General features: G+C 37.7%; 1 protein-coding gene across 2 annotated transcripts in view; it reads right to left on the bottom strand.

The window, feature by feature from the left end:
* SLC11A1 (solute carrier family 11 member 1) overlaps nt 1–13229 on the bottom strand; it is a 34487-nt gene extending 21258 nt beyond the window's left edge. Inside the window, exons 1-5 of one of the 2 annotated variants that reach the window (XM_039343212.1) lie at nt 13107–13229; nt 11830–11941; nt 4887–5008; nt 2226–2348; nt 1670–1789 (exon numbers count right to left, since the gene is read on the bottom strand). In XM_039343212.1, coding sequence (XP_039199146.1) covers nt 1670–1789; nt 2226–2348; nt 4887–5008; nt 11830–11848 — 384 coding nt within the window. In that variant the 5' untranslated portion in view covers nt 11849–11941; nt 13107–13229. Of the gene's footprint in view, nt 1–1669; nt 1790–2225; nt 2349–4886; nt 5009–5509; nt 5817–11829; nt 11942–13106 lie in introns of those variants that run through there. The other variant, XM_039343211.1, reaches the window with a different exon arrangement.
* Between the last annotated feature and the right edge of the window lie 9136 nt (nt 13230–22365).

Here is a 22365-nt window from a genome sequence, read left to right as displayed (position 1 = left end):
GGCATGTGAGTGGGAATCCTCCCAAGGGCTAAAACCCCCCATCCTTCCCTAAAATCAGACAAAATGCCATACTATTCTTAGACATATGTTTAACACACTTCCAAAAAATCACTAGATACATGCTCAGAAATAGCCTAAGAGACTTGTTGGGTGTCGAGCATCTCCATGCAGGCAATCTGTTACTTGGACCAATTTAAAGGTGCAAAATCATCACAAGGGGTGACCCAAATCCACTCCAACTACCCACTGCCCATTAAAGAGAATGTGGTTGTTTTTCTTCTGGCTGCTGATGCTGTTGGAAGGGAAATACAGCCAAAGGAATCCATGTTAAAGCTGAAAAGAACAGTTCGATTCATTGGCCTTCTTAATGAAGCACAGAAGAGTTAAGCTGTGGGAGCAGTGCCAGTGAGGCTAGCATCCTTCTTGGCTAACCCAAGGCCTGGAGGAATCCACACTATTGCAGCAATAAAGGAAGTCATAGGATCATTTTGTCATCTGTAATCATGCCTAAGTAACTCAGTTGTCCAGAACTTAGTCACCTCCCTTCTTAACAATTACAGTATTCTTTGGAAAAAAAGTAAAAATGTCTGAACTGGCAATTAGTGCAAAAAAGCCCTGATAGGCTGATACAAAACCCAACAACAACGAAACAAAAAAAGGACCCAGGGATCACAAAGTGCCAATGAACAAAGCTCTGAGGGATTGTCAGTTATTTCCTAAGCACAGGACATTAATTCTGAAGCCTTAAACCAGTGTTTCTCAACCTTGACAATTTTAAGGCATGTGGACTTCAACTCCCAGAATTCCACAGCCAGCATTGCTGGCTGTGGAATTCTGGGAGTTGAAGTCCACATGCCTTAAAATTGTCAAGGTTGAGAAACGCCCTTAAACCTTTATGGCCCGATTACCTGAGGGACCAACTCTCAACACCATCCATAGGAAACACCCTCCCAAAAATGCTCCTATTTTCAAATAGGGCAGAAATTTTTTTTTGCATCATTCCCAGCTATGACTGTCACTTCCTTGGAAGTTGCATTTGAATCCCACTTGCTCTGCTTTTAGAAAAGAGTCAACATCTTTACAAGATTAACAGCAAATGATTTTACTGCCATTTTTTTTTAAAAAATGTGTATCTTTAGAATATGTATTTATATGAGCGTGGGTTCAAATAGAAAGGCAATATATAAATTAAGTAAATTAAAAATGCTGTTGCTTGTAAACAATGATTTATATATTAACATTTTGCATAAAACAAGCAATAAACCATGATCAGAAACAATGGTGGCTTAGTCTGGTAAACACATGAAATCAAATCCTGCTTTGTTTATCCATGGTTTATTGTTGTTAGTTGCGAAGTCGTGTCCGACCCATCACGACCCTATAGACAACGTTCCTCCAGGCCTTCCTGTCCTCTACCTTCTTCTGGAGTCCATTTAAGCTCACGCCTACTGCTTCAGTGACTATAAACCACAATTGTTTGGTTCATACAATCAAACTACATTCTGGCTAGGTGCCATGAGCAAAGGCAGAGAAAGACAGACAGATGAAGGTCAATTTAGTTCCATTTGCAACTAACACTGCACCACTGCAGCCACTGAATAAACCAGAATTTGGAACCAATGCTTGCCCTAGAGATGCAAGTTATTATTTGCTACACCTTCATACTCACCTTGGGATAGTAGTGATAACATATCTCTCCTAAGTCCTTGCCTGTTACTACCCCAAGCCGGATAGCCAGCCTTTGGCAGAGCAGACCCAAAATTGTGCTCCAAAGCAGGACCCAGAGCAGCTGTGTAGAGAGCAAAGGCACATGGTCACAGAGCACATAAGAATTTCTGTATCAGTGCAACAATATTTAAACAGGATTGAGACTCACAACTTTTACATAGCTTTAGCATATTGGGAGAGAATCTCAGAAACACCTGTCCATATTGGTCCACCCAGAGCAACTTTTATTGAGATGGGCAGCTGTATAAATATGATAAACAAATAAATACAGCATGGAGGGTCAGTTAGAATGAATGGGGACAACTTGTAAAGTCCCTGTGAATCTACGTAGAGGCTGAGCAATGAGAACTAGAAGTATGCAGGCATTCTATTTCCAGTCTTCAATCATTGACAAAGCTGACTAACACTGTGTATTTGAATGAATTTCAAAGTACATACAGAGAAGGCATTGTAAACTACTTGTTTGCTGGGCCTCCTCCATTTCCTCACATACTCACTTGGAAGCCAGCAACAGCGCCACATTGTAAGTCCGATTCAATATTTCCTGGATCCAGGTAGGCAATACTCATGAGGAATCCTGGCCCAGTGAAAGCCCAAAGCTTTCTGAAACTGAAACCGTACTGAAGAAAAAAGATATGGAAAATTTAACTAAAGAGCTAGAGAAGAAAAGTCATAGTAACATTATCATACTTGGATAGCTCATTCTGCTGAATCAGGCCTACATGATCACTCTTCTTATCAACCAACAAGAGTATCTCTTAGAAAAACCTGACATAAGACTACCACTTTGATCCCAATTAAAGAATTTGCTCCTCTTTGTCTAATGCAGATCAATGCTATTTGTTTGTGCATGTGTGCGCGCACGTACATATCCGTCTGTCTGTCTGTAGCATGTATCCTGCTGCTAAATTGCTCCTAGCCTTTTCTGGGGGGCCAAGGGTGGTTTGGATGCTCTACATGCTCTTGGCCACAACAGCATGGCCCATGAAGTGTAAACATCTCCTACTGACCAGCTGGCGGGAAAGGAAATTGCATGGCTCCTGCCAACCAGATGCATCCATAGTGACAGCAAAAGCAAGGGGGTGGTGGACTCAGAAATTGGTAGAAGGGGTGAGGCAGGAATCCATTCCCTCCAGGGAGCAGATGTCTGCCCTGCAAATTATCTTTGCAGCATTTTTTCTGAAGCAGCATCCAATCCAAGCTATCCAAGTAGCTCCACTTGCAAAGACCAACAACTCCAGGACACAGCCTTGATCTTGGATTGGTTCAATCCTTGAAATGAAAATCGCCTTGGGCCCTCTCTAGGCTAAGGTCTGTTTACATCACCTATTATTTCTGAAAACTTTCCTATTTCCCTGTGTTTGAAACACAGCCTACGTTTTCCTGGCTCCTCAGAACACAGATATTATGTTAATTCTACGTAAAAAAAAATCAGTTTCAGTTAAGCTCCATTCCAGGGGACTGTGCACATATCCATGGGGTTTTCTTAACAATAGTCCAGAAGGGATTTGCCATGCCATAGAATCGTACGTTAGAAGAAACCTCAGAGGTCTTCTACTCCAACCCCTTGCCAAAGGTAGGAGTCCTCAAACCATTTCAGACAAATGGTTGTCCAATCTTCTCTTGAAAACCTCCGGCAACGAAGCACCCAAAACTCTGAGAGGCAAGCTGTTCCATTTTTAATAGAGGGGTCCCCAACCCCCGGTCCGTGGTCCGGTACTGGGCCCGGCATGCCAGCAAATGGTCCACACAAACAAGCAAAGCCCCATCTGTGGGATGTAGGCAGCGCACAAAACCATGCACTCTCCGGTCTGTGGAAAAACCTTTCTCCACCCAACCGGTCCCTGGTGCCCAAAAGGTTGGGGACCTCTGGTTTAATACATGTAGTCTTTGATTTACAGTTATATGTTTAGCAGCTATTTGAAGTTACAATGTCAGTGGAAAAAGTGACTTATTACCAGTTTTCACACTTATACAGTAACTTTTTGGGCGCTTGGCAACTGGTATGTCTTTACGATGATTGCAGAATCTCAGGGTCACGTGATCATTATTCCCAGCTGGCTTCCAACAAGAAAGATCAACAGGGGAAGCTAGATTCACTTAACAAATGTGTGATTCACTTAACAACTGCAGTGATTTGCTTAACAACCATGTTAAAAAAAAAGGTCATGAAATAAGGTGTGACTCACTTAAGAGCCGGCTTGCTTAGCAATGGAAATTCTGGTTCCAATTTTGTCCATAAGTCAAGGACTACCTGTATTTCTCACTGTCAGGAAATTCTTCCCTATTTACAGATTGGATTTCCTTCCGATAAGCTTCCACCCATTGCTTCTTGTCCTACCCTCAGGCCCTATGGAGAATAAATCAACATCCTCTTCCCTGTGGTAGCCCTTTAAGGTTGGGAAGACTATTATCATGTCTCCTCTCATTTTTCTTTTTGTTAAGCTAAATATACCTTGTTCCATTAGTTACTCTTCATAGGATTTAGCATCCAAACTCTGTATCACTTTTGTTGCTCTTCTCTGCATTTTTTTCCCCAGGGTCCCAGCTTCTTTTGAGTATTATGTTGATCAGAACTGGATGCAGTGTTCCAAATGTTGCCTCCCCAGTATGGTTTAGAGCACTACTATCACTTTCCTTGGTCCTTGATACTTTCCCTCTGTTGATGCAGCACAAATTGTGTTGGCTCTTTCGGCAGCTGAAGCACACTGCAAGCTCATCCTTAAGAGATGGTCCACCTTTTGGTATAGAGCATTATTATCACTTTCCTTGATTCTTAATACTTTCCCTGTGTTGGCTCTTTCAGCAGCTGAAGCACACTGCAGGCTCAGCCTTAAGTGGTGGTCCACCAGGATGCCTAGATCTCTCTCACAGGCACTACTGTTGAGCCAGCTATTGCCTATATATTGTACATGTGTACCTATCTTTTTCTGCCTGAGTGCGGGATCTTACTTTGTAATAATCAAAAAAGGAGTTGGTTACAATCAGTTTGGCAGAATGGCTGGGTTTAATTATCATGCTCAAGTCATAATGTAATTCATTAACAGGCTGTGTAAGGCCAATTATGCGGTGAAGCTGATGGTTCCAAAAGGGCTTTTTGGTCAAGAGTAAAACACCAGGACAACAATCAACGTGCAAACTCATAGCCAAAGGCTTACCCCACCAACATCTGGAATCACGATCCTCTCATCCAAGTAGGTTTGATCCTGGTCCTCCTGGTCCTCCTGTAGGTTTGGTGAATCAGTAGCGCCATACTGAGTTTTCCTTCGAATTTTGTTCCCTAGGAAAGTTCAAAAGCAAGGAGAGAGATCAATAAAAATGAATAGAACTCTAGAAAGTATCCTGTACTGTAATGACTGAAGCAATATCACTATTTTTCTGCCACACTAACAGCGCCTAGCATTTTCTTGTAGTGTGAACATTCCTTCCCTCCCCAGTTTTCAGCTCTTCCATAGGCAATCTATGGGGACATTTTTGACGCAAAATGGAATATCAATATTTTGCACGTTATTTAAAATCTCAACAGCGGCAGCCAGTGATGGAAGAAATGGAGTTTTTGAACAAAGGTAGACCAACCTCTTTTCCTATTCTCTGTAGAACTTGAAAAATGAAACTAATTGCATTGTATAAAGTATGCCCATAGGCAGCTGTAGAATTGCTTCCAGGAAAATGAAAAATATTTTCTCAATGTCTTGAGAAAAAAAGATGAAGTATGCTCACAAATGTATATACATCTTTACATCATTCTAAGCATATTAAAGAAAGAATATCCATACTTTACCCTGTTCCTGCATATCTCTTCCCACTAAGTTCATACACAGTCCAAGTAACTTTACTACTACCTCATTTATAAGCAAAATGTTTTTTTGATGAGTCTCACAGTCTGGAAAAACCTGTTTCGTAAGTCCATGCTGATCCCTCCTAACCAGTGAAATCATATTTGCATATTCAGTTAGGGATAGGCATTAGCAGTTTACTGTAACATCTGAAAATATTCTGACCAGGAAGGGATGGATGTAAAGCTCCTGTGTTGATTGTCCCAAAAGGTGGTTGTCCTGCCTAAAGTGTGTTCCATTGCTTATAGATGTTTAATACGTCAAAACGCATATTAAAATAACAATATGAGATCTTCTGTGTTACAAAGGGAAAAAAATAATGTATTGGCAAACGTCAGATAAAGAAATGTTATGTATTTATTTGCAGATAGAAGTAAATTATTCTTATGAAAATGTTGGGCATATAGTTTTTTTTTTTTTTCAAATTCTAAAAATGATAGAATGTACTTTCCGGCATCCCATCTATTCATTATACTGTTCCTCACATTTAAGGATACTTTTGTCACATAATTTTTAGAGATTAAAAACATGTATTTTGTACTTCGGAGATTAAAAACACATATATTTTCATTCACCTAAAGAAAACCATCTGATGCCAAAAATAAATAGCAATGCACATGAAAATATGGGCTCTTACATAGAATACTTATGTGAATACTTAGTTTAGTATAGCTCTGTACTGGCATAGTCTATCAAATAAAAATAAAGCCAGGTAATATAACCAAGAGATAAATGCATACATATTCTTAGTGCCAGATTTCCTTTATTAAACAGGCTTCAGCACAAAGCTCAAGGTGAATTCAATTAAAAATGAGACTCTTACCCACGAACTGTTAAGCAATATAATGAATAATTAAACCAAGATAGGTGCAGTATAGCAGATAAAACAATTTCAAAACCAGGAAAGTTATTTTTGTCCAGCTCCCACCTACATGTTGAAGCATAGCTAAGTATACCACTTTATGCTCTCTCTCTCTGTACAAAGTTCTTCTTGGCATTTGCTGCTCTACATTTGCTACACTGATCTGGTATTGTGGTGATAAGGCAATTGTCCAGGCTTTTCTCCTCAAAGACTAGTGATCTTTAAGAACCAGGATTTATTTCTGCATGCATGCACATATATGCACTCATGCGTGCATGAACACACACACAGACACAGACACACAGACAGACAGACACACACACACACACACACACCCTGGATGAATGGGAGGAATATTTTGCAAACTGGCTTGCAGCACACACAAATAAAGGTGGGTGGGTAGGAACAATTAAGACTTAATTCTTTCTCTCTTGTGAAGGAGATGGTTAATTCACAAAGTTTGGAAGTTGTGTGCATAGTACCTTGAATGATTAATTGGTTTGGAGAAGAAAGAAAGAGCACTGATCGGCTGGTATTCTTTGCATCGAAAACCAACTATCATGCCACACTTAAAATATATGCTGGAAAGGTTTCAATTTTGGTGAGATTCAGCATCTTACGGAACATGAGTTGTCCGCTTCCCTAGTGGCTATCTTTTAAAAAAACTCATCTGTTGTGTTTCGCATTTGGTGGGGCTTCAATATCTGTAATTGTTAGTGCTGTGGTTAAGATACTGGTCTAGGACTGGATTCAAGTCCAACTTCAGCTGCAGAAACTCATTGGGGGACACTGAGTCAATTTTTCTTAGTCAACCCAACTCTCTTTCAACGTTGCTATGGAGTGAATGTAATGTATATGTCCTCAAACCCCTGAGGAAAGGCAGACTATCAATCTAGAATAAATAGTATGAACTTGGGCTGCTTCTTATTAGTCATATCAGTGGTAGAATTATATGCCTGGGTGCTGGATTATTGTAAACAGGTTTGGTTCTGGGAGAAGGAAGGCAGATCTGCTTGATGGGAAGTAAATTAAGTTACATTCGGGTTGCTCTAGATCAGATGTGTCCAATCCATAGCTAATGAGCCACATGAGACCCTGGACAACTAGTAATGCAGCTCTACCAGATCTCAAACCTTTAAGGTTATGATATGGTGTTATGTTCATTAACTATACTATATATTTTGTATGCAGCCCAGATTGGACAACCATGTTCTGGTCTAGAGCAGTGGTGGGGAACTATGGCCCTTTTATGATCTGTGGACTTCAATTCCCAGTATTTTTGAGCCAGCATGGCTCATAAATTCTGGGAATTGAAGTCCACAGGTCATAAAAGGGCCATGGTTCCCCACCCCTGCTCTAGAGAATTGAATTTATAGATCCATGCATGTTTTCTTGGCATAATACACAAGGGGTTTGCCACCGCCTTTTTCAAAGACATTGTTTCAGTTTTTCAATCTGGATTTTTAACTACCCCAAGTGCTAATTAATCAGTGATAATCTCGCTTCACCAGACAGGGTCATGCTATAACTTTGGTTTTTTTATTATTATAATTTTTATTAGTTTTTTACACAAACATAAGTCATTCAATAGTTGGTAAACATTGTGGTGTCTGGGTTACATTTGTAAAAACAGTCCTTATTTCATATTTCATATATTAATTTTGTTTACTTTCCTCTTTCCCTAAAAACATCCTTTTTTGCAAACATTGCGTTAACACAATTCTTATTGTTTTAATAACTGACAATTTATTTTTTCCAACATTCCTAAAAAAATCATCATATTAATACATTTCTTTTCTTTCCATTCATTTGGATTGCCTTATCATCAATCCTGTTACAGTCCTTATTTTAGTTTATTTCTCCCACCAAATTCTGAGTATTTTTACTGGTAGCAATTAGTTACATTTACATTGACAGACTTGATTCTATTTTTTCCATATAAGCCATCTCACATTTTTGTGTCTCTTAAGTATTAAATATAAAAGTAAAAAGAGAGGGGAAGAGAAAAAGAACGAGAGAAAAAAAAATACAAAAGAATAGAAGAAAGCAGCTGTAACAGAACAGAGAAAATAAAATAGTACTTAAAATATATATCTCTCCTAGCTTAGTAGTATTTATTTTCTCGAATTTCTAATTCTTTTTAATCATAGTTAAAAATATATTTAATCTTTAAACATTCTATTCAATAAATCTAGTTATCTAATCCCTTAACTCTAATTCAAAACATTTTATATGTATTATATATATTTTTCTTGAGTTCAGTCACCTTTAAATATCTAAAATATTTCATCCTTCTTAAAGTGTTCCAATATTCTTAAACAATCATCATCATATTAATACATTTCTTTTCTTTAAAAAAAAGAAAATGAAAAAGAAGAGAGGAAAGCAATAATAACAAAACATAAGAAATAATATAGTACTTAGAATATATATCCCTCCTAGATTAATTGTATTTATTTTCTCGAATTTCTTATTCTTTTTAATCATAGTTAAGAATATAGTTAATTTTTAGACATTCTATTCAAATAAATCTAAGTTAGTCCCTTAACTCTAATTCACACACATACACACACACACACACACACACACACATGTACTTTTCTTGAATTCAATCACATTTAAGTATCTAAAACATTTCATCCCTCTTAGAATGGTGTGCTTCAAATTTTTTCAATTTCTTTAACATATTCAAACACATGTTTCTTTTTTAAATATTCTCTCTGATATGTCCCATTATCTTTCTTCTTAATCTCTTTTCTTTGCCCTGAATCTTTCTTGATCAATATACTTTGCTGGATCCAAAGGTTTTCCCATACGATCATAGGTGTTCCTGTAGATGTAGAAAGTAAATCAATATCTCTGTCCTGCGCACTTGCACTCTTTTTTCCATTAGAATCCCTTCTCTTGTCTTCCAATTTGTTTTATGATGTTGAAGTATAAATTGTCTTTCCTTCCACTTGAATTAAGTCATACTTAATTTTGTAAAAGTCCATCTTTAAGCCTTTTCCCTCTGATTTATATTCCATCATCTCTGCTGTGTTCTCCTGAGGATTTTTTTGAAGTGAGCTGAAATTGGAGATAAGTTGACTTATACTTTCAAAGTTGTTTTGTATTTCTTTATGGTTTAAGATCATTGTCCTTTGAATGGATTGCAGCATATCATATATTTCCTCTTGTAAAACATCCATTGTTTCTGTAAATATCACTTTCTCTGAACAGCTGTATTTTAAGATTTTAAAACCCACAAATAAAAGTTTTTAGCTCCTCATCCACCAGGTGTCAGTGTTGGATCATTTTTCAGTTTTCTTTTTCTCCTTAAAGAGTTAAATTCGCCACTTCCAATAGCCAAAAAAGGGGGGGAGAATCCCTCCCCTTTTTCCACTCTCAGAGGTTTTTTTGCTTCTTGGGAATTCTTTTTTTTTCCAGGAAAATAAGTAGGATAGAGAAAATTAGTTCTTACCCAGCTTCAAACACACTGTTTACAATCAGTTTAGGTATAGCTTCTTGACTTTCATTTGCTTACAGCTAAGGCTAGACAAGGAGTTAGCTAGCCTTTCTTCTGTTGGTTTCTGGGAGGCTTCTCCTGGACCGATCGGAGAGACCGCTGTCTCTCCTAGGTCCCTGGAAGTACCTTCCTTCAGTGCCACCTCTCCAGGGCGGCTTCTGGCCCATTTAGGGTCCCCAAACAAGAAGAAACTCAGCTGAAGAGCTCAGCATCCTGAGTCTCCCAGCTGATGGTCATGCTATAACTTTGTTAGCCTTGTCTGCAGCATACCAAAAATGGCTTGGTAACACAAGTATTATTCTCTAGTCCTTGACAGTAGCCTTGGCCTTGACTCCAGACTACAGTTTGCAGAACCTCTTCCTTCTGTCCCACAAAACAAACCAGAGAAGACTGGAAAAAGTTGGAGTAAGACAGTGCTATACCATATAGTCTTTATATTGTTCTGACAAGACTTGGAGTCCCTTCAGGCTGGGTAAGTGAGGAAAGACCGCCTCCCTCCCTTTGATGGATTGGAACCAGAGCCTTTAGTCCTCTTTCAGGGGGTGAAGAGAGCTAGTTGACTGCAGCTCAATCTTGTGGCTATGAGATCTATGAGCACAGACTTATCCTCATACTTATTTGAGATCACCACTAGGTTTTTCAGTGTAATTGTTGGATATACATAATTTTTTGGGGTTGAAATCACTGCCAGGGTGAGAAGTTCTGAGCAACACTTAATGGTTCAGTTTGGTTCCTTAGCTTGGAATTTCAAAGATTAAAAAGAGAAGTCCTTCTACTGCCATCTGCTGGTTTGAGAGTGAAAATATACATCATGTTAAAACTGTTGCATTAACCGAGTATGTCCTAAGAAGATGGGTAAACCTAGTCATGGTGCTGCAACATTTGGAGGTGCTACATTGGTTTAACTGATCTGTGACTCTTAAACAACAGTTCAAGTGGTGCAACTTCCCATCTCTCCAGAGTGAAGCATTGGACTTGTATGAAAGGCATGGAGTTTTGGCAGAAGGAAAAGGAGGCAATCTATCTCCTCCAGCCTGTAATTCAGCAAAGGAAGTTTTGAGTGTGTGATCCTCTTTTCTTCTGTTAAGAAACAAAGGAAACACACTGGAATGGAATCCAAGAAAAGAGCAGAAATAATCTGCTTTGAGACATCGTGGTTGCTTCTTCTCTTCTGTAAGTATCCTTTTTAAATCAACATTGGTAATATCCAAACCAAGTGGTATTGGCCAGCACCCACCACTGCTGATTAAAAACATAGAATGTCCTCAGGATCACAGATTTCAGATTTCAGTATGTAATCGCCTCCAAAGAACTTAAACTCTGTTTCTGCAACTCATGTGGTTACAGTATTGAAAAATGCATAATTATACCCTGATTCAATGTTATGGGACCTTTATAAAACTCTGTTATTTGTTAGGCAGAAATTCTTTCACAATTTTATTGTTACATTTCATGTTTGTTCATTTTCTTAGCATGCTTTGATGATTTTAACAGCTGGGTAATAGGCAGACATTGAAAAGCAACCGAATTACATTAAAAAATGGGCTTTGCAGATCTCAGTAAAGTAAATCCTATATGCAGCATATATACCCAGAATTAACTTCCATTGAATTAAATGAGGCTTATTCACAGCAACTGTATAAAGATTGCAGCCTGTAAAGCTACCTGGTATAAATCAACTGAAAGAACAGAAAACTAGATGAAGCATGAAAATGTAAACTTTTTTTTTAGAAACCATTCTAAAAATGCACTCATTTATATTTTCCTTCTTCTAAATAAAAACATAAATCAAATAAGTTCCTATGGAAGAAATGAATATGAATTTTAAAAAATCACAACAGGAACAGATAATATAATTTTTATCACTGAAAAAATGAGTACAATTTGATGTAATCTACCTGAATCTTGTGATCCCATTTAAAAGTCTGTTCTGTCAAGAGTTATCTTCAGATCAGAAGCAGTGCAAGATCTTCACAAACGATAAAAACTGAGGAGAAGTCACCACATGCCCTAGAGTTCAGTATCAGAGAAAAGAGTGGAAAGAAAGGAAGCCGTAACAGTGATCTCTTTTTGGTTACTCCTGGATTTCACAATAATGTAAAAGGAGAAGTGTGTGCAAAACGACAAAAAAATTGTATAATTTTCTCTTACACATAATGTTTGGTATTGAGAAGCATTGCCTCGGCAGCATAGCTTGAGCATCATAACAGGACTGAAATTTATCTTGTTTTGTTTTATTATAGCGACACTTTTAGTCTTTGGCATTTAAAGAGATATTTTTGTGATTTTTCTATGTCAGGTGGCAAAATAATGTGATCAGCAATATGTGCCTCAAGCTGCTAAGTCAAGCTTTATCTGTCAAGGAGGTAAGCTTGGGGTCCAAATATCTAAAATGACCCTCCTGTACACACATCATTCTATTTATTCAGGAAAATCTTTAGATTAAAAAAAAACCTGGATTTTAAAAAACAGAGCCTTTGCTATGATGATCTTGGAACATCTGAAGAAGAAATGCTTGGAAAGCACATCTGGAGGAAAATCCAAGAATTAAGACAGCCTAAACATGTTTCATTGATTGTCCATGATCCATGTGTACATGGGCACATGTAAGTATAGCTACCTTTATTCTGGCAGGACTTGTGAACTTTTAATAACTGTGCAATAATTAGATGAAGCACTAGTAAATCACAGTTGGATGCTGGCCGTGATTTCTGAATTACCTTTCTCTGACCCATTCCTGTTTTAACTTACACAATCCTGTACTGTACTGAATTGCTTTCAGAAGTGGCTTGCCAACACTTTCTTTCTAGAACTACACAGAGAATGTCTGGCCCCAAATCACCAGGACTTTTGTGTTGAAGGCAGGTCTAGAACCTACAGTGTCCCAGCTTCTATATTCAGCATCTTTAACTGTTACACCAAACTGGCACACATTAATTTTATATATAAATGTAATTTATGTTGCCATTCTTTAGCAACATAAAGAATGTTGCTGAACGCCAGTTTGGTGTTTTATTTTCTGTAATTGTTATATCTCAACATAACAATAACAGGAAACCAAACACTGTAATTACCAAAAGAGCTGCAATAATACCTTTGCATTTGGTAAGTAGATGATCTTAGTTAACCTAGGTTTTCCTAAAGGTCTGCTTTGCATTTTATTGGTTTGGCTTACTGAATAGCTTCAGTGATTCCTGAGGGGAAGCTTGCAGTAAAAAGATAGCGTCCTGCTCCAAGGAACCCTTCCAGGATTTCTCCAGACACAAACAGTTCAGGCCAGTTCAGTCATGTTGAGGGCATCTGCATGAAAAGAGAAACATTCAGGGCATTTCTTTGCCTTTTCTGTTCACCAGTGACAAGGGACTGAACCCAGGATTATTTACCACTTTTCTTAGCATTTAATGACTGTTCAAAATTGCAATGGCACTGAAAAGAGGGACTTATGACCATTTTTCATACTTATGACCGTTGCAGCATCCCCATGGTCTTATGTAATCAAAATTTGGATGCTTGGCAACTGGTTCATATCTATGACTGTTGCAGTGTCCTGGGATCATGTGATCCTCTTTTGCAAACAACTGATAAGCAAAGTCAATGGGGAAGCCAGATTCTCTTAACAACCATGTTACTAATGATTCACAAAAAGGGGCAAAACTCACTTCACAAATGTCTCACGTAGCAACATAAACTTTGGGCTCAGTTGTGGTTGTAAGTCAAGAACTATCTGTATTGGGCTCTCTTGAATGTAAAAGATCTTGAAGAAATCTCCTTTCAGGGGAAGAATGCTATGCCCTCGGGAATTTAAGTGGCCTTACTTTTCAGTAGATATGCAACTGCAACAGAAGGACTGGATATAACAGAAGTAGAAAAAGTGGACATCAAGGACGCAATATGCAATAGTTATGATTTGCTAATGTAAATGCTGTATTTAAAACTGTAAGGTGTAAGAAAAGAGAAGTGCTGAGGCAAGCACTAAGAGACACAATGTAAAGAAATGGACTGGGGTGGGAAGAAGAGGACAGTCACGTGGAGTAGTTCCTCATTTACTGGTGAATGGATAATGCTAGGCTGGTCTTCTCCTTGCCAGATGTTGCCCCAAAGAGTCCTGACCAATACAGAATGATACAATGGGAAAGGACCTTGAAGGTCATCTAGTCCAATGTTTGAAATATATATACACTGAATATGTGTACAATGCATGTCCAATGGAGGAATTTAAATTTTTTTTATTGTATTACTATTATTAGTAGATCTAATTGGGATTGCTAAAGTTGAATCTAAGTTTAAGAAGTTGACAAAGTTTAGATTTGGTAGAACATTGTTCATTTTTAAATCTGCATGATTCTGGTACAAGCTGTATACCAAAACAATTGTCTTTAACATTGACATAGACCAGGTGGCCAAAGAAAATCTTGGCGAATTGAGTGCCAGGTATAAGATGCCCTGACGAGAGCAGCAGCCTTTAGCAAAGACTAGGAAAAGAAGGCTATTTGGACAACTCGTAGATGATAGTGCAGCTGCAGCTTTTTGAGAACTGAAATTTTGATTAATATTTTTTTACTAGCAAAACGTAAGAGAACTTCCAATAAAGCAAGGGATATTAAACAGCTTTAGAGCCTTTGAGGAAGAGGGAAAGGGGTAAAAAAGGTTTCCCTTTGTCCAATTTGTTGCATTACTGCTTTTCTCAGGATGTGAACTTTATGGTATGCTTTTGGTTTCTGCTTTTGGTTCTTGTTATCTTGCACAGAGACTCCATTGACCGGGTAAGTATCCCTACAGACAGAAAGGAACTAGAGTAACTTTTGTGCATTAACACAGATCAGTCCAGAAAGTGATGGAAAAACACCACATCATAAAATTCAAATGACTCAGCAAGGGTCTGTTGTTAAAGGAAGCGTTTGCAAAAAATGTCAACTGGGCTGCCTCTGAAAAACCTTACTCCTGCCTCAATATGGGATTTTTTTTCAGCTAGTTGGGCAGCAACCTTCATTTGGTGCACCCAACGGGCAGGGTGCCCCTCATACAGAAGTTTGGAGCTATTCTGCTTTTTGGTCCAGTCAGCCCCCTGACTTGCTCTGATATGGGGCAGCACCTTTTTGATTGGTCTAAAAAACCTAAATAGAATCAGACCACAAAGTCTGGAGTCAAAAGAGGATCTATCAGATACTCTTGGTCGATCATGAGCTTTAAGCTGATAATGAACCCACAATTATCAATCACTACATTTAATTAGTTTGGTTAGAAATTCTTTCTTCACTATCATAGTCGTTCCATCTGACCCACATAAGTTTTTGGGTTATTTGGAGTTGTTGGAAACCTCAGCTAGAAACTGCACATTTGTTTGTTATTATGGTTTATTATATGTTCAGACTGGATTTGGCATTTTTATTTACTTATCTAGCCCTTCCCAAGGATCTGGGATAAGCAGATGTTGATGTTGATGATGTTAATATTCTCGCAGAATGTAATAATAAAATATAATATTGTTATTGACGACTATAATTGCAGTAATAAAAGCTAATGCAAACTAAAAGAAAGAAAGTGCAAAGGAGAAGAAAGAAATGTTGAAAATAGAAAAAAGAAAGAAAAGTAAGAGTACAATGAAGAAAAAAAGAAATACATATATATGTGGCTTTCAACATTCATCACAAATATAAACAATTTTAGTGACTTTTCACTTCTTAATTTGCAACCAAAGATCTTTTCATCCATGTCTCATCTCTTATCTATAAACAAATTTGCAAAGCATTGTCAAGTCAGTACTAATGTCAGCAAATTCTTTAAGGTTGCCAGAAATAACAAATTATTTTAACCTTGATCAGATAAACAAATGTCATATTTGTTCCTTTTATTTCTAACAGTCTTAATCCTTTCATTCATTCAAGTGATGCCATAGAATTCGACTTTTTTCATTTCTTTTTTACCCCTTCTCACAAGATTTATCCAAGGTTCAGCAAACCTTTTTTGTACGTTCAATACAAAAGAATTATCTAGGTCACTCTCTTGTTTATTATTTGTAATCCCCTTTCAATTTTTAAAGCATCAACTGGTTTCTTTTGCATGTCCAATGAAACATTTTTTTCCATGTTATTCTTGCTACCAGCCATTTTTAGATCCACTTTCTATGACAATTCTGTCTCTGATTTAACAGATAAAACTTTTTTCTGTCATTTTTTCCAAAACATCTTTTGGACACAGTCTATTTATAGAAGGCAATATCACTGTTGACATTGTGGTTATTAACTTCTGATTCTATTTTTCAAAAGTATCCTCAGTATTTCCAATGTTATTTATTTATTTACATATCAAACTTCTTAACTCCCATCTCTCTCATAGACAACGCCCTGATTCATATGGCTGTAAAAAAAAAAAGGGGGGGGGGGAGTCAAGCATAATCAAACTTGTAAGATTCTGTTGCAATAGTCCATCTTAATAAAAGTAGCTTCATACTTCCATGAAATTTGTTTCTTGGCCTGATCTATATTACGGGGTTGACAAATACAGACTTTGAATGAGAATACCTTAATAATATGGTTTTAGGTTTCTCTGCAACAGAAATCTAGTATCTAATTTTCTTTTTAGCCTGGTCTGAAAACCCTTATCGAGCTATATGTAAGCCTGAAATTAAGATTGCAATAGACCAGTTGTCCACTTACAATAAATTCTAGTTCAGTATAGTAGGCTAATTTTACAGTCTCTGTAGGCAGGCTCTTTAAAGAACAACAGTCATACATATCTCTCACCTATCACTATTTATACCTCATTGATTATGATAGGCTATTTGAGCTACCTAGAATGGACAAATTGTAGTATCAGAAATGAAGTGGACATTTAATATTTTTATAATGATAATTTGGTTAATAGAAGTGGGCTTATTAAGATTCAGCTATGAAAATACGGTATGCAGAATTATGTCGTCTTAATGCTAATCAAAAGGCGAAACACCACTGATTTGTACTGTTTGAAATGCTGCTGAAATACAAACACAGCTCTTGAAAATATATAATTAACAATGCTCACAGTGCTGTACCATGGATAATGTCTGTGGATTCAGACTGGAATCTGTATGCTTTCTCTTTAAATGAATAAATATTTTGAATCAGTTGCATGAGTAATATCTTCATGAATCAGCAAATTAAGTTTCTTGACCTTTGTGTCTCAACATTTGAGCAAATGTGGAAATTCCAGTCAGTCATGAAAATGTTGATAAGGCCCACACACAGAAAGCTAAATAATGATATAGGGGAAAACACGGTGTGCTAAAATGTTGGTGCATAGTTTCCATCGCAACCTTGACTCTCCAGTAAGTCTGTGCACATATCAAAATTGTATAGTATTTCTTAAAACAGAAAAACAACAACAACTCTGCAGTGTTGTCAAAATTTCACATAATCCAGACCAGGAAGCCAACACCAAGAATATTATTACTACCTTTATTGTAAGGTATAAAAAAAACAAATAACAGAATAAAGAGAATAAAAAGCTTAGAATAGAATAGAATAGAATAGAATAGAATAGAATAGAATAGAATAGAATAGAATAGAATAGAATAACAGAGTTGGAAGGGACTTTGGAGGTCTTCTAGTCCAACCCCCTGCTTAGGCAGGAAACCCTATAGCATTTCAGACAAATGGTTGTCCAATCTCTTTTTAAAAATTTCCAGTGTTGGAGCATTCACAACTTCTGAAGGCAAAAGGAAAAGAAACCAAGAATATAACCAGAGGCAAACAAAAATTGTACTTGTGAGTATACATAGGACTAACGTCTTAAATTTCCAGATTTAATATTTCTTCCCAGAACAAGTGAAGTTTTTTAGAAGAAGCATTGCTAACAGTTAAGAAACGGCCAATTTGAATGAACGAATGTTTCCAGAAAGGATGTTAGCTGGCCCCTGGGTTGGGTTTTTAGGGAAAAAGGCTGTGCATATCAGAAGGTCCTCCAAGTCAGGGATTCCTAACCCTGGTTTGTGGACTGGTACAGGTCTGGTGCCCACTGGGAACTAGGCTGCGCAAGCAGTGGAAGAACACGTGAAGCTCCATTTGCACAAGTGGCAGGTACTTGTGTGAAACCATTCTCTCCCCCCACCCGCTGCCGTCACTACTGGTCCTCAGAGCTGGAAAAGTTGAAGTTATCAGGAGTTTTCAGCGGATATCATAATTTGGCATGCCTATTTGCACATTCCTTGGGTCTAATGCCAAGTCTAGCTACAAAGCAAGTCATAACAGCAACTTCTTTGTTCCTATAATAGCTTGTCTAATTTCATATACCTCACATTATCACTTCCTGCCTTCTCTGGATACACATTATAATAACTAAACTGCTAGCCTTCAATAAAGACTTATTTTATCTCAAGGAACTGAGCAGAACCTAGCCCCAAACTGCATCATTGACCACTTTGTCAGTGAGTCATTTAGGTGACAAGACTTGTGTGAGGAATAGAGGGAAAACATCTCAATTTGAACCGCAGAACAGCAAAAGATGAATGCAAGTAGCTTCTTCAATGACCTCTGAAGAAGATGAAAGCTTCGTTGTGAGAACACGTCTGACAAAAGAGTTATCGGGTATTGCTTGAGCTATGGGTAGGGGACCTGATGTCATGCCCCAAAGCTCTATAAAACTTATCTAGGTCACTTGGTTGTTTATTACCATGGGCTGCTTTCTCAGTGGGAACTCTTGCCTTTTCCTACCTATGCTTTTGATGCTCCAGCCAGTCCTATACTTAACTGCCTGCCATCAGGCTATGATGTTATGATTTCACAGTTCTCTGAATTTGCACACATAAATTGTACTTGCAAGTTTTGCTGGAGGGTGGAAGGAAGTCATGATTCATAGCAACCAATCATTTCTGAAACCAAAAGCAGATTCAAATAGATATTGTAGCCAACGGTGGTTTCTGATCTTGAAACATTCATGAGAAATGTCTTAAAAGTTTGTCGTAAAGCAAGTCAACCATATTGTTTATAGACCATAGGATAAAACCTGAAGAAATGGTGGGCTATGGAAATGGAATAGAAGACAATGTAGACCTTGGAAAGGAAATAGAGTTAGCAGAAAATGTCAGACCAAGATGTCATTTGTCTCTTGAACAAGCAGATCAATATGTTGTAATAAAGAAAGGCAGTAATTCCCAGCAGGATTAGAAGCCAGGCCAAAGTTCTTTCATAAAATTCAAACAAGAGATGAAATATCCTAATAAGAGCCTAGAGTCTCTCCAAGAGCAAGATTTCTTAAACAAGAATAAGCCAGGAGCAATGAAAAAGTTGAAACATACTGTATATATATTATTTTTTAGCAACTGGGACCTAGAGCTGAAAACAATCAAGTCCTATTGGGATTATGAAGAATCAACTTGGGTAAGTCTAGTTTAATGAAAAGAAGGACTAGAGGTTACATGATAACACTGTTTCAATATCTCAGGGGCTGCCACAAGGAAGATGGGGTCGACCTATTCCCCAAAGCACCTGAAGTCGGGACAAGAAACAATGGATGGAAACTAATCAAGGAAAGATCCAATCCAGAATTAAGGAGAAATTTCCTAATAGTCAGAACAATTAATCAGTGGAACAGCTTGCCTCCAGAAGTTGTAGTATTTTTAAAGAAAAGATTGGACAACATTTCTGACATGGTATAGGTTTTCTTGCTCGAACAAGGGGTTGGACTAGAAGACCTCCAAGGTGCCTTCCAAATCTATTATCCTGCAATTCTGTAACTTTAAACCCTTTCAGAGGCCCTTCCCTTGAAAAATTGTTACTCGTAACCTGAATCTTTCTCTTAGGCATTCTTTGTTCCCATGAACCCCTACCTTTTACTCTTCAAATGGTTTATACTTGGCAACTGTTTTCTGGAACAGGTAAGAATTAAGCTTTCCCATGCCTTGAGGAAGAAATCCACGCTCCTTGAAGAACCAGGATCCCATGGTCATTCTTAAGAGTACAGTGTTTCTCAGAAAGCTCAAGGTGTTCCTCTAAACAGAATTCTGCATTTTGGTTATGATTTATAGCAGGAAATAAATTGTTAAGCAGTAAACGACTCTTAATAGAATGTCCTATACTTCAGGGAGTGATATTAAAAAAATGGCATCTGTCAAATGCATAAATCTTTAAAAAAAAGGTTTTTCACTTTTTTACTTAATTTTATTTCATTTTTTTCAAAGTTTTTTAATGCATTAACTTTTCAATACATTACAAATGCACACCCTTATAATAAAGGGTGTGCATGTGTAATGCATTGAAAAGTTATCCTGAGCATTATGGTCAACAGAGAAATAGATACAGGATCCAGTATCAAGCTAAGTAGTGGAAGATTCAGACAAAATGAAAGCTCCTCTTCATGTAAGATCACAGAATTCACAACAAACAAGTTAGATGGCTGTAACAGAACATATTCCTGGAAAATTAAGCTGTCAACAACTATCAATTATAATTAACGCATGAAATTTTCCTGTCTTCTCATAATCTCTCCATCATTTTCTTGTAATGCATTATGAGAAATAGGATATCAAAGATAAATCCTTGGTCTGATTCAGCAGTGAAAGCCTGAAAAAAGACAGAAAATTCCAAAGCAGTTCTTCAAACCATGTATAGTCTTAACACAGAGACAGAGACAGATAGAGAGAGAGAGAGAGAGAGACAGACAGAAGTCAGTCTTGGGCTGTGTCTGAATGATGTCCTAAACTAAAAAAAAAAAAAATGGTTAACAAGCATTCATCTGAATCTTGTTTCAGATCTTGCATATGATAGGGAGTGTGTTCTCCTAGATGAACTTTTTTATCTTAATATTCATGCAAATGTGAGTCTTAATCCACATAATTTCATACAGTGCCCAAGATGTAGAATTAAATATATTAAGAAAATTTCAACTGAAGTTGAGAGTAATTATTTAGGGAACTTAGGCATTGGAGGAAAAGTCCATGACTGCAAATGTCGATCATTCCTTTGTGCTTGTTGTTGTATGTCAAAGCCAAGCCTCACAATGCAGCATTGTCCTCATCTAGGTTTTACCAAATCACCTTCAGAGCACCAAACTTAAAACCAAGCACAGATACAGCACAAAATGTTTACTCTATGTTGACCACAAATGACTGGTAGGAAACACACCTAACTCTGTCCTTGCACACAGTCCCCACACAAACATACCTAAAACACTTTAAACAATCAGGATGGAAAAAATGAGTTCTTATCACAATACAGTACAGTACATTTGTTATTGCAAGGTAGGCCAAGATTGCCCTTCTTTGTCATACTTCTAATTAAAGAGCTTGTAATAAACATTGATCAAAAGCCAATCCCTCTTAAAGTGACATGAGCAAGAGAACTGGATAGCAATTAATTCCATTGGCTATATACTCTGTGAAGTAATTCTCTTGGGAGTTTCTTTTTATCCTTTCTGAACTGATTTCCGTTCACTGTAAGAAAAACAGAGTTCCCCAGAAAATCCCATTGTTTTTCCTCGTCCTATTCCCCCCCCCCATAATTTGGTAAACTTCCTTCCCATTCTCCCAGGAACATCAATCATAATTTAATCAAACATAAATGTAATTGAGAAGCAACAATCGGTGGATGCCCTTTTACTGTCAACCTCTTCCCAGCTATAGCAAAAGATAGGAGAGGGTAGATTTATTAGGAATTTACCTCTTTCACGAATCCTTATTTTTTGGAAATGCTATTTTCTAATAAAGCCAGTGGGGAGAATTAGCTGTGTCAGCTCTGTACCGACAAAGCCGCTTGATCCTGGGGCCTCTGTGGGGGGGGGGGGGAAGCAGCTTTGCCTATGAAAGGCACCTTCCTGTTCCTTTTGTAAAGGCCACAGAGTGGGGTTTTTCCAGTCAGTTCATGCCCATAATGCTTTCATCAGGTATATGCAAAGCTCCCAGCTAGAACATGCCTCCACCTCTGCTGACAGAGCTCCTGTACATTTATGGAGAAGCGCCACTTCCTCATTCAGTTCCCCTGAAGCCACCAGGTTGAGAAATTTGGACTGTCCTGTCATTTTGTCTGAAAATCAGAAATCCAACTAAAAACCATACAATCCTTTTATTCTTCCCTTATAAAGAAGGTATTTCCAATCCCGTTGCTTCCTCTCTCGAATATCATATCAGAATTTTATTAACCAATAAAACTTTGGGAATGGGCAGCATAACCCCCCCTCCCCTCTCCCTCAAGCAAATACACACCTGGAGTCCAACACAACAGTGGTAAAAGAGGAGCCACAGAACTCTCTAGACAAGACACCCCAACAGCTTCAAGAAACAGCTCTCTCTTATAACTGCAGCACGCATTGCATATGCGCAATGTTGGAAAAGGGAGAACACACCAACAAATGCAATGATTGTATGTAAAATATGAGACTGTGCTGAGATGAACAAACTTTCCTTAGAAATAAAAGACAAAGAAGCTACAGAATTTTACGAGATACGGGACATGTATTATAACTGG

Source organism: Crotalus tigris, unplaced genomic scaffold, assembly GCF_016545835.1.
Source record: "Crotalus tigris isolate CLP2741 ecotype Arizona unplaced genomic scaffold, ASM1654583v1 scf7180000017834.3080900, whole genome shotgun sequence".
NCBI lineage: Eukaryota > Metazoa > Chordata > Lepidosauria > Squamata > Viperidae > Crotalus > Crotalus tigris.
The sequence above is the reverse complement of the archived record's forward strand: the minus strand, read 5'-3'. Positions and strand labels throughout refer to the sequence as shown.